Here is a 13692-nt window from a genome sequence, read left to right on the forward strand (position 1 = left end):
AAATGCTGCCTGCACAGGTAAATAACTAGGGATGCAAACAACCCTAGGCTTTTGAAGAATCTGCAACCCACACAGTGTGATAAGCAAACACATCAAAAAGATATTCCTAATGTCAGAGTTGCACCACAGGGGAAGAGTGAATGGTCTGAGGACAATATCGGTTCTTCCCATGCTCCTACGCGTGCACCTTGCTGTTGCAGCTGATAAAATTGCTCTTCCCATGACATTCTTTGCATGCTCTATCTTGGTTTTGGGACTTGAACTGACACAAGGGCTCCAAAAAGTATCAGAGCAGGTGTGCAAAGCAGGGGTACTACAGGAGAGTGAGAGGCACAGACCTACTGTCTTGATGCTACATCAACACCAAGCCCACCTGCTCAAGAAGGAATCCTTCCACACAAACCTCAGTCTGGAGCTGGCAACACTGCCAGCAGCACTTTGCCTATGGAACAAGTAACTTATTCAGGCACTGGACATGGTCTTCACACATCTGAGCATGTTTACAGACTTTCCTCCTATAGATTTTCCACACAGAGCTATCCCAGCATGCACACCAACTGCATTTTGAACAGAGTGCGCTCAGTTTACTTAAAAAATTGCCTTAATACACTCTATGCCTTTGCCTTGTAGAGCTTTAAAAGCTTCTTTCAAAAAGGAAAAGCAAAGCCCCTAATGATACCAAAAACCCAAAGCATCTTCTAAACTGGAGAGTGATATAAAAGTAAAATGAAAACAGATTTTGCAATTTTGTAGCACTTCTTACACATTACTCTGTTTAATCTCCCCTGCTCTTACTTGGGATTGACGTTCCTTTTTTACTTCATTTTCTCTTTCTACAGGTACAATCCGTACAATTCCCTTTGTCTCCATCTCTCCCCACAACTCCCCACCTTTGCAGAAATTAAAGCTGTGATTAAACAGCAAAGTAAATTCCATTTAGGTCTTCTTTTACTAGCCCCCAAATGCTACTGCTAAATGACAAAAAGACTATCCAGCACAGGAGCCTTACCAGGTCAGGTACATCAGCTGGCAACAGGCACTAAACAGGAGTGTGAGGACTAGCTTTGGCGGCAGCAAACCCTGTCCATTCTGGTCATCCACAAAAGGGTCACTGTTCCCTCCAGTCACCAAATTACCCTTTTTCTCCTTTGCACCACAGCTGGAAGCCAGATTCTCCTAAACTCACTAGACATTTCTAGGTATTTTAAAATCAGGGTAATTTTATGCTGCATTAGGCTCAGCTAAGCAGCTTGCAGAGGGGTCCAACAAATGCATGTGGCAGCACAAAGTACACACTGGGGACAGAAATGGATGGAAGCACAGGATGCTCCTTTTGGTGGCAGAGAGCTATTAAACCTGCTTACTGCAATTCTCTCTCAAAGCTAGTGCCTTAGGCAACAAGTTGTTCACTTATTTGTGGCTTATTTGTCAATTATAGCACCACTTCCCTAACTTGGTAATAAGTCTGCTTTCTCCACACTGATTCCTTTTTAGGAAAGCCAAGCAAGATCCCTCATTCATTTCCCCTCTATACTTCCTATGAGTTTTTAGAGCCCCATTTTACTGTGGTATTTTAATCAAATTCAACTGTATTTCATGCATGTTCCCTGCTTTACTGAAGAGTAATGATTCCTTGCTTGCCCAAGAACTTTCAGCGACTAGTCAAGAATTAAGACGCAATTTCACTAGGAATGCTTGATTGAAATTACTGCACAGCTGCAGGGGGCCTTTTCTCTCCCAGCTGACTGGTGACTTGCTGAGGCTTTATAAGATTTCCCTAATAGGCAACTCTTCTTCCTTTCCTGTTTTGGTGAATGGCAAAAGAGTTAACTCAGGGTCATTTAAAGCACCAACATTGGCAACTGTACTAGAAGCCCCTGAAATGACTGGGACAGCATCGTAGAGCTATTGTTTCAGATGCTTCAAGTTTCCACTGAAATCACTTGAGTCATCTCTTTAATTTTTCTTTCCCCTCTTCTGCACTACAAGACCATTTCTTAAAAAAAAAAAAAAAAGCTGACCCCTCAGCATAATTGGGGTATCCAATAATGCTTTAACTATTGCAATTTAAGGAATTGCAATCTACTCTTTTAAGTTTAATACCCCAATACTAGCACAACATTAGTCACAAAATCCTTAACACTACATCAAAATTTGCTTAACAAGAACTTTAAAAGAAGAACAAGGAAAAGGTTTGCAAAAGACAGCCTTCAACTCACTGAAAGATACTGTGTAAGCACAAGGCTGACATTACATTAGTCATGTATTCAGTGAAATCAATGCCGCTTCCAATTTCTTTTGACCCTATTTCTTATCTAAGCAAAAGAAAACCCTAAACTAAAGGCTTCACTTGTGTAATTAGAAAATACTCAATTCTGTACTAACTTTACAGCTGTAATAAGTTGTGTCAGTGGGAAATAGCTAAGCCAAATAGAGGAGAGTCTGTGTTATTTACCTTGATATAAATTACTCAGGTTCAAACAATTAACACAGTTTTAAACTGTTTGTCCATCATGGTTCTTTCAGAACCCAAGAAATCATTATGCAAAGATTCTTCATTAATATAAAGTAGAAGACAGTCAAAACAATATTTAATACTGTTACTTATTTGTAGTTTCATTGCATTAAAAGATTTTTCACTTACCAGTCTGCTATACATCCTGTTATTAAGTGGCCGAAGATTAATCCTACAAGTAGGGAAAATTTAGCAATGTGGACTTTCCAGGCAGAATCACAAACAAGATCCCACTGGAAGAAAAAAAAAGAGACAGATAAACTGAAATAAATTAGTTTCTCAGAGGTGTTTTAACATCGTAATATTGGTGCAGAGCTTCTTCCAAATGTCAGTCCTAGCACAAGTGCAAGGAAACAGCAGAGGAAAGCTTTTCCCTTCAAGTCAAACCCAAGACCTCAAGAAGCAAATTAAAGACTCATTTACTTCAGTGAGTTTTATCAGACCGTTAACTGCACGATGAAAATATCCAACACTTAAGTCTCCCCCCTCTCCAGGTCACAGGAGTTTAGCCTAAGGGGACATATCTCCATCTGACACTGGCAGTACTGCTGCATCTGAAGCATCTCACCATCAAAGCCCCAGACACCCATTTTCAGAGCCCCATGAAGCCCACCAGCAGTAAGCCTGACAATTTAAGAGCAAGTGCTCCAGCTGATATCCTCAGGGCTGCTTGGAAACACAGGGAAAAACAGCTGCTTTGCCACAGACCCCTGATGGCCATTAGCTTCAGGCTCTCACACTGTCAAGATGCTTTTGTTTTCAGAAAAGCATCTTGATTTCCCCAGGTGGTGGAACGGGGATGAAGACTAAATAAAAGCACAGCTTGTCAAGACAAGTCCTGGCACGGAGCCAGACAGAGCAGCTGGAGATCCCGGCACAGCCATGCAACTTCTTGGGACAACAGCCCCCATGGTGACATTTCATAGCTCAGAGTCCAGACAGGTTCTGAACCTCCACAATAAAGCTATGCCTAAAACTGAAATTAACCTTTCTGTCCAAAGGAAGGCGAAATGAACCATTTCAGGCAACTTGTCACTAGGGTACTGCCTCATTCCCATGAGAAAGACAGGAACAACAAGGTTTCTAGTGAGGCTTCCTTTAACTCCAAGACATTTTCCTTCTAGGCAGAGGAAACCAGAAGAACCAGACTGCATTCCTGGCTTTAGCCCAACAACTTCATTGCCCTCAGAGATGTAACTTAATCTCTCTTATGTGTAAAGCGTAGATACTTGCTATTATACCCTTGAATAAATGCAAGATGATACATTTGTTCGTGGTTTGTGAGGCGCTCAAATATTGATGGTAATGGGAGCCATACACACACTTCATGACAAATAAGTACAGCTAATTTTGGAGAGTCAGATACTCCAGAACTGAAACTTTGCAGAATAAATGGCTGTTTGTGTGAAATGTAATAGTAGCAGCCCTCCTGACACCAGTATTTGAAGTTTCATAGCCAAAAACACAAAGTAGAAGCATGCAATTTATTTTGAAAAGTTAGATGCAATTTCAAAAAGAGCTTCTCTCAAAACAGTTCAATTAGGTGCACTGCACATTTCCATGATGCATAGCCCTTCCACAAATAAGACAAGACTCAGCCCTCTGGTTCAACATCAGAGATGTCCTCACTACGATATACCATGTCAACAAGAGATATAGCAATTTTGTGGCCAAAAGAAACGTGCCAGCTTTTAGTATTAGGCTTTTTGTTTAAGTTTAATGTATTTTTGAGTTCTCCACTGCACTGATCTGTACAAGTTGGGACACATGTGTAATCTTCCACCCTACAGACTGAAGGCACAAAAGAACCATAAGCAAGTAGTATGAGCAAGGATTTTTTTCCACCAAATAGCCATGAAATATTTGCAGCAAAGAGCTCAGCAAGACAGTGGAAATTGCTCTCCAAAAAGCCTTGACTTTTCAGGAGCAAGTGGAGGAAATGCAATTACTAATACTTGCAACTCTAGAAACCAATCTCCAACTAGCAAATAAAAATACCCGTCCAGACAAGCTGAAAACAAAGAAAATTCAGGATATATATCTCAGCTCCACGCAGGCTTTAAAATGCTCCAGCTTCATTTTCACGATCTGGAAGGTGTATATGCTGCTTAAAACTGAGAAATCATTTTTGTTTGTAGAGAACAAATTCAATTTATTAAAAACAGTCATATTTATACAAGCACACATTTTAAAATTCAGTAATTAATTTTTAAATTTATTGATGTCAGAGGAAGAGTAGTGTCCTCCAAGTGCAAAAAAAAAAAGGAGATACCCTGGTGCCTTTCCATTTTCACAGCTTACTATTGCTAGTCCGGCCCTCACACAAGCCCGAGGCAGAGAATGTGCAGTACCAGATTACATGTAGGTAAAGGCTCATGTTTGGAAGAGCCAAAATCTCATGAAGGACTATTGTGAAATTTCAGGCCAGGACAAGAGACGTCAAACCCCTCTGGCACAGTGGCACACAAAGTGAGAGTTTAAAAGCGGAAGAAAAGTCAATCTATCAGCTTGCCCTTCAGTGATGCCCAAAATACACCCACTCCTCTCGATAACTTATCTGCAAGTCATCCTTTGTTTGTTTGTTTTTAAGGCTATTGTCCAACTCCCCAGCTGCTCTGACAATAAAAACTCTTTTTTCCTTGCAAACCCTGTGTCTGGCCCTTCCCTGCCCTCAGTTAAGCACTGGATCTGCAGGCCAGCAGAAATCAGAGCTGATCCCCCGAGCCCACACAGTCAGGCTAATGCAGGTGCTAGCAGACCAGGCAGCCCCTGACCTTCCTGAAACCTCTCCCTCTGCAAAACCCTCCAAACTTTTAAGTGGGGAAATGGTGAAATATATCAACAGTTGCTTTAACAAAAACTTCCAGAGAACCTGCCATGACCCCAAATTACTCGATCTGTACTAAGAGCTCAAGTATATCCCAGTTTCTCCTCTGGCAGCTGTCACAAACCACCATGAAGCAGTTACCCAAAATAAATTTGGCAGGACAGTGGAAGGTGCCACCAGGGCATTCAACTTGCAAAGAGAGACAAGAATAAGGAGAGAGGACAAAAGAAAAATGGATGCTGCAGTCAAAAGCAGCCTCAGGTAAAGATGACATTAATAGGACAAAATACATATTTAATAGCTGGCATATCATCCCTACCCATCCTAACACGGCAGCAGAGCAAACCAGTAAGGCTTCATCATGCTGAAAGCACAGAAATTTTGCCAGAGACCTGCGTTGCCCTTTCCCATCCCCATGGAAAAACCTCAGCTTTGAAGAGCTAGAAATAAAGCAGGAACTATTATACAGCAACAGTACTGGCTCTCCCCTTATATACACCTGGGTTCAGCAGAGCAGAACTTATTTGTCACGTGCCCACAGGACACGACTGTGCCCAGAGCCACGGCAGGTCCTGCTCCAAGTGCTGGTAGTTTCATCCCACAAAGACAACACTCAGGTTTGCTCCACAAAGAAAGGAGTGACAGGTTTCCGTGTCCCTGCAGAACAAAACACCGGGGTGGGCAGTGCTGATGACAGTTCAAGTGGCACTCCAGGTAAATCTGCACTGGGAGATTGGTTTGGCTGGAGACCGGACAGTAATCCTCTACCGCCTCTTGCAAGAGGTAGTTTAATCTGTTAAAAGCAGGAAACCATTAAATCCCAAAACTGCTCTGGCTGAATTCCCTGGTGTCCCACTCAGGAGTTAACAGCACCAGGCCTGAAGGAAGGATGCTGCTAAACTTTTCTTGGGATTTCTCTATATGCCACTGTCTTTCTGTCCTCCATCCATCATCCTAATACAACAGATCAGATAAATAACTTGCTAAAGAAAAAGGACTGTATTGTTATGCCAAAACAAAAATAACTGTATATGAAATATGCTGGTGGAAAAGGTACATTGTAGAGAATTTGCCACTTATGCAGATGTGCAGTATATTGCAAGTGGTTTTTTTCCATGTTGTGACAGCATTTTTTTTTTAGTCAAAGCTTAAGGAGTCACACCTTCAGGATCCTAATGTTTAACGGGTATCAGTGAGTCACCACCCACGCTGTGACTCACTATGCTTCACAATCAAGATGGAGGACTGTTTAAAAATACGGGTTGCTTGGGAAGGCACCTGGCAAAAGGTAACACAACCAAACAGTAACCATCCTCTAACTCTTTACAAGGGGTGAAAATCCGGACAGGTTTCATGCAGTGAGTCAGTATTTGCAACCAAGTTACAAAGTCACAAATGCAAAGTTTGTAACTACAAACACAAGCCATCTTAATTAAGGGCTCCTGCCTCCAAAAAAGTCCTTGTCCTCCAGAGGCTGGCTGTGAAGCACACTGAATACCCACTGCTGAAAGGTCATATTAACGTGCCTACCAAGGATTTGGTTTCTACCTTCACCCTGATAACACACAAGGTAGACTCTTCTGTCCTACAGAGAAGCAGTGAGACAGCAGGAGAGACGGTCTGGTACAACACTTGCTCAGAGTCTGGCATAAAAAGCCCATGGGAGGAGAACTGGACACACACACACTCTTCCCACACTGTGGGTTCACAGTGTGTTTCCAACAGATTCATGCCCACATTGCTGCTGAAAGAAAGCCCGCCCTTCCCCAAACAGTCTGCAGGTGGATGGTAGCTCTGCTGTGACTGCTCTCTGCAGTGGTTTCAGCAAGAGGACACCAAAGGATCACCAGCGCTGCTGCCTCGGAAGGCCCTAAGCCAGGCATGAAGCTGCACCCTTTGTTTTTCCCCAGCCAGGCAGCACCAGGCTGCTGTGCCAGCCTTCACAGACTCTTTCCCAGGGCAGGTAACATGCCCCAGACACTCTGTGTGGTATCTCAACCCCTTGGGTAAAGACCTCACTGTGGGAGCCTCTACATATCAGTCACGTATGACACAGCTCACCACAGTGGTCCCAAAGCCTGCCTGGGGAAAAGCCACCAGCTTGCCTGCACATTAGATAACGATTTCAAGGCCAATAAATGAAAATAAGAACCTATCATTTGTCACTGAGGTGTGTTGGGTCTCATGTTTCTTTGTTCCTCTCCTTCCTGCTCCATCTTTTCATAACCAAACCCCATCAATTTACCCTGCACAGCACTAGAATCCATCTTCTACCTTATCTAGTGAGACTTAAAATTTATGATGCTTTCAGATTCTTAGACCGTTAAAAAAAAAACCAAACTTGCAACATGAACCAAAGCTGTTTTTAGAAAGAATAAAAAAGTAAAAAAATAAAGTTATGCTTCTCCCATAATATACATAAAAAAGGGCAGAACACTCTCCAGGTACTTATTTCTGAAGGAAAACCTCGAAGGCAGCAGATCAAGCACTATAAACAAACCCCAAAAGAAATGGAAAAGCAAAGAAGTCAGTACTTCTACCAACCACTAATGCCTTTTCCCAGTACCTAAACAATCTGAGTAGTACTCCTAGTTACAGCCACAGAAGACCATTGTAGCAAAATTTCCGTCCAGACCGCTACAGGACATTTCTCTCCTCCCCTTCTCAACTGCTGGCCAAAGATGACACTGTGGCTGCATTTAACATTAAAGAATCTAATGTTAAAGAAAGTGCATGAGTTCCAGAAAGTGGTGTGATACCCAGCTCTACAGAAAATAACTGTGCAGTAAAACCACACTAGAGAGGCTGCAGAAGCTCTGGCTTCCCAGAGGGATATGCCAGCCCAGCTGCAGCACCTGAAGTTGGGGCTGTTTTACTGCCACAGGCATCTCTGTATCTCCTCAGCCATGGCAACATCAGTGTATTTAAACTATTTAACCTTCAAGGTTCAGAGTAAGGATGCCTCTTCTTTCAGACCACAGCCAGGCAAAGCACTCCCTGATCTGTATTTTAAGTGTCAATAAAATGTTCTTGAGAACACATGGCATTTTTTGACCACCAGCACAACTAGCTAGGTGGAAGTATCAAGAAGGTCACATTTCAAAATGAGGACATTAAGTAAAGTAAAAAACTAAAAGAAATAGTCTCAGAACGCTTTAGAAGAAGGTACAAAAATTAATGATTTTCTCTTTCTTTTACTAGTCACATTCAGAACCAAACATCTCCAAAGCACCTCTTTCCTTATGTTTTTAATCAGACACAAGAAAAAACCAGAAGAGTCATTAAAAACACAACACACAAGAAAAACAACAAACCAGCTATTGAGAGGTTTTGTTGTTTGTTTTCTTTAAACAGCCACTCAAATAAGCTTACACCACCTACGCTTGAATGCCTCAACCCAACACACAGTCAACACCTGACTTTCAAGCTACTTCCTCTCTGTGTGATGCTGGACCTCCAAGAGCCAAGTACATCTCTAACACTATTCAGCTTTATCATAAGTGGATGCTTTTGCTGAAAAGCTTTGACCGATGCCTAAGTGCTTAGAACCTTAAAGATAAATACTTTAAAACCAAATTTTTACTGAGCAAGTACACACTGGTATTTTGAGAGGTTTATAATCATCTAAATTTGCAAGAATTTTTGCTGTCAACAGAGATATTTTCAGTACCAGAGTATCACCTTTAGCTCAACATCTGCCTTCTTCCCATTCCCAACAAACCTGGGGTCCCTCTTGTAATACACTAGAGAGCTTACTATCTCAACATATGCAAGGGTTTCTTTTGTTCAGCTTCTTATCCAATCTGTTTTTCTTGCACTGGAAACAACATTTTCTCCACTTTTCATTCTTGGAAACCAGTAATCCATTTCTGACCATGACAGACACCTGGCAAAGAAAATTGCAGCCCATAAAAATCACTTCTGAACAGTGAACACAAGGTCACAGAAACTGTCAGGTTGCTTTAACTATAAACATGACCAACCACCTGGGCAACGCACCATTTGAAAAGTAGTGCAGAGAAACCACTTTTGGCTACTACCACAAAGTTTTTGGGGACATGGGGAGGCAGAGGAGTGGGGAGAAAAAAAGAAGGGAGGGCATGTGAGCCAGAGGACACATGCTTAGCTGTCTTCCAAGAAAGATATAATTAGATTGTGCAGCATAGTATGAAAGCAGTTTCATTAAGCTATGAAAACAGTTTCCAACCCCACAAAATAGTACAGGACTGCATAACCATGGACTTTACAAGTTTCCTTAATGGTTCCTTAAGTTTAACGTAATTTAAGTTGCTGAAATACATCCCTCAAAACTGCATTTTCTGATATGCTTGACAGCTGTGAAATTTCTGCATTAGCTTTTTAAGTGCATATTTCTTAAGTCTGGTATTTCAGCTTTAAAAATAAAGCACACAGCTTCAGTGCCACACATCACTGCACTAACACTGATATAGGACATAGCATTTCCTCCTGCTTTACAAACTTCAGCTCTGTCGTGATAATGGGATACCTAAGACACACGTTGCATCAAGCTGCTTGCAATTGGAGAGGCAGAGACACATTGCCTCTCATAATAATTACCTCAGGGTAAGCAGGCTGTCCCCACTATGCCCCACAGGGACATGCAGCATGTGCATGGCTCCATTTGCCCCAAAGCAGTATAAAGGCCTTTCTAATGCCTTTCAGCCATGGCTCACTTTTAAGAGCCATCTCTCCAGTGTGATGAGATGGCTCAAAAAACACTGCAATAACAAAACAATCCCAACACTTCAAAATATGCAAAAGGACACAAATCGACTTCGTTTCAGAGCCAGCAAACTAACTTGGAAAAGAGTTAACGTTCTGCACTAAATTATTGCTTAGTCTATGCCATAAACAAAAAAGACTCTCCAAGCTATCCACCGAGCACATCAGCAAAATCCTAAGATAATGAGATACCATCTGAAATACTGCAAAACTGGAAATGTTTCATCCTTCCTTCAACTTCACACTTTAATCATGGGCAATTAGCTCTTCTATTCCAACCTTGCTGTCATTGGATCTCTTTCCTTTCCCCACTGGGAAAGGGAAGGAGGAAGTTTGCTAAGTAAATAATCATTGTTAATACACTAACAATTAAAATATGATTTGTTAATCATATGACATTCTTCTGAATACTTAACATGATTAAATCAACTTTAGTAGCATTCAGGTACCACCCACTTCTCCATCACTACTTCTTTTATTTTCAGTAGGAGTTCCCTTTATTCCGAGACATTTAGATCTTTTCCAGCCTTCGCCCTTCACAGATTAGTCAACTAACTTGTTTCTCAGCTGATGTGATCTGCTTCACTTATCCCAACTTCATAATGTCATCTAACATCAAAGGGTTGGGAGATACAAGATCTTGCTTGCAGCTTTCCTGAATACTGTATTCATAACAGTATATTAATAATTTTCCAGAGAGCAGCATCAGGATATTTCAGTACCGCTTTTACATCTCTGTGCTGCAATTAAGTATCTTTTCTACACTATTCTGACATGATTAGGAGACATTGTCACAAAACTGACTTTAATCTAAAACCCAGTCTTTGCTTATAAGACCTTGTAGCTGTTCATCTCCCTCTGGCTGCACGAAGACCATGAGCAACCACACCCATCTCTAGGACTGAGACACATACCGAAAAATGGTATTTGGGTGCCATTTCTCAGTTTTCAGCTGACCACCACCTTTATTCTAAACAATGTACATGTTGCTGGGACTGGCTTCACAACTTAACTAAAATAGCTATCAAATTTGTATTTAGATCAGGTCTAAGCACTGTAAATAGAAGCCACATCTAAGAAAACTCCAACAGTGTAGTTAAATATTAACATTTGTTATCATCTCATTATCAAAAATAAATTGACACTTTGTGAACTGGTATTTTTCAGGCTACCAAAACACCCATGCTCAGAACATGCTGCAGGTTGCCACCTTGAGAGGGCTGACATGGCAAAACCCAGCTTACTATCTTGTTGGGTCTTTTTAAAAGCAGGGGGGAAAAAAATGAAAATGTCAAGCATGGCATAAAACACAGAAATGGAGAAGGGTGAAGCAGTAGACAAGAAGAAAAAGTCACTCCTCATGAGAAATTCTTGCCATTGTAGATAAAAATATCAGACACCTTAACTTTGACGTGCAATAATTGCTGCCATGACCCTGCCCATCTCATCATTTGCGGACTACAGTTATTGCAACTCAGGCAAGAAGAAAAGGAGAGGCAGAGAGGTAGAAAACCCCCAGGGTCTGGCATTAATCCAGACCTAAATAAATATTAAGGATAAGAAAGAAAGAAAAAAATTTTCCACCTGTTTTACAAATCAGAATATGAAACTGGTCTGTCAAGCTTGTCTTGTTCAGGCATACCATGTTTTACACAGCACTGGAAGATATAACAGGGAAAAGGTCTTACAGTTTAATTTACAGTCTCTATCCTTAATAATATTTGTGGGGTGGACATTGCAACACTGTCTAAATGTTCGTGGACTTTGGCCTAGAGGCCAGGGGGAGACCAGGCAGCTCCAGAGTGCTGCAGACTAGCAGGGAGACAGTACATGGGCCAAAAGTACTGGACCACTGCCTGGACGCAAAGAACCTCTTCTAGGGAATCAGACCACCCTGCTCTGAAAACCACACACAAGGGTAACTAAAAATCACATGCTGCTGGAGAAGGAGAACACAGCACTTCCCTGCATCTCACAAGTAGCATTCCTGATCCTTGTGGACCTAGATAGGCATCCCAGAAATGAGTATCAGGATATGTTAAGTTATCTAATCTTTTGTTCTTGCGTTTCAGTATAACAACTGGCAATTGGGGCTCTCCCAGATTATAAGAAAAAAGAAAAATGTAACAGTGCCTTGTACTACACACTGAATTTTCCTACACAGCACATCACTCCCAGAGCATATTTACCCTCGCCTCATCAGCTCACTCATCACTCCTCAGGCTAGGCAGGAGTTCCCTCCCTACCCCCCAACGCACCAGTCGCACCAAACACAGCACTGATTCACCTCCCACTGGGTGGGAATAGGCACAGACCTATTCTGTGTTTCCAGTAGGTAAGACATGGCCCAGATCGGTGGGAACTACTCAACATACACATTAACATTGCTGTCTGCCAGGTTTTACAGGCTGGGGGGAAGGGCAGGCTCCCCAGCATCCACACTGGGCACAGACCAGTGCAGCTCTAGTAAAGTGCTGAATGGTTATCAGACACTGACACAGGGTTTGCCTGGAGACCTCTGCAACACACCCTGATGACATGGCTTGAAAGGGTGTTGAAACTCCTTTCTCCCTCCTTCCTCCTTGCCTTTAAAAGGGAATTCAAAACGCACACAAAGTCACCTGCTGTCAAAAGTCTACCAGGAAAAAACCCCAAAAATTACATTATGAGAGCTAGGCACATATTTGAGTGAAGTGACCAAAGCCCAAGAGAAGCAGCTTTGAGAGAATCCAATGCCACAACTAAACACTCAGCACTGCTGCAAAGCTGCAGCATATTCTATGATAGGTTACTCTGATTTTCCACATATTGTCTGCAGCAAATCCCAGTCCTTTGTTCTACAGCAAGATCTCAGCCTAATTAATTCCACAGTTACTTGTGGGTAAGCCAGCGCCAGCCTGGCTGCGCTGCAGAAGAGTGGGAGGAGGAAGGAGTATGAAAGGGAGGGAGTAAGAGCAACTGTCCTGAGCAGGGATGCCAGGTAGCATGGAGGGGAACCTAGGCAGGAACAAAAAGGTTGATAGGGAAGACAAAAGATGAGGTACACAAAAGCACTCTATCTCTTTCAGCATTTTTTAAATTTAGCTGCTCTCTAGAATTTATTTGGAAAGCTTTAATTTAAGACTTCTCACCATTAGTATGGCCAAAAGTTTTTAAGTTCAAGAAAACCATAAATCTCATGCTATTCCAGATGTTGTTTCATTTAAAAATGAACCCATTCATGTTTGACTGTCATGTAATCCTCATCTCAACATTACCATCAGAACTGGCTCCAAATTACATGCCTTCCTAAGTGCCAGTTCCTCCTCTTTGACAAACACTTTAAAAAAAACATGAGGTCACCTTTTATAATTACACTCGTGTAGCCAGGGTAAGAAGTGGTAAAACTGCTAGTGCACTTTAGAAATTTGCATTTAGACTGCCTGAACAGCTGGGAAATATTCACTGTAGCCTACAACTTCTGTAACAACATGGGCAGAGTCAGTATTTAAATTAAATCACTGAGATACAGGATGTATAAGGAAGTGGAAGCAAAACCAAACAAAATCCCAGCCATTTCAAATATCACAACCATCCATCCAGGAAGGGGAAAAAATAAAAGGCAATT

General features: G+C 41.8%; 1 protein-coding gene across 2 annotated transcripts in view; it reads right to left on the reverse strand.

Annotated features, from left to right (window-relative positions):
- The window catches only part of SLC22A23 (solute carrier family 22 member 23), a 109770-nt gene that overhangs the window by 89001 nt on the left and 7077 nt on the right, over positions 1–13692 (reverse strand). For both annotated transcript variants that reach the window (XM_050306325.1, XM_050306316.1), the window contains exon 2: positions 2645–2748. In XM_050306325.1, the coding sequence (XP_050162282.1) occupies positions 2645–2748 (104 nt within the window). The remainder of the gene's footprint in view (positions 1–2644; positions 2749–13692) is intronic.

The sequence above is a fragment of the Myiozetetes cayanensis genome, unplaced genomic scaffold (genome assembly GCF_022539395.1).
Source record: "Myiozetetes cayanensis isolate MyiCay16 unplaced genomic scaffold, myiCay2020 scf1, whole genome shotgun sequence".
Classification (NCBI taxonomy): Eukaryota; Metazoa; Chordata; class Aves; order Passeriformes; family Tyrannidae; genus Myiozetetes; species Myiozetetes cayanensis.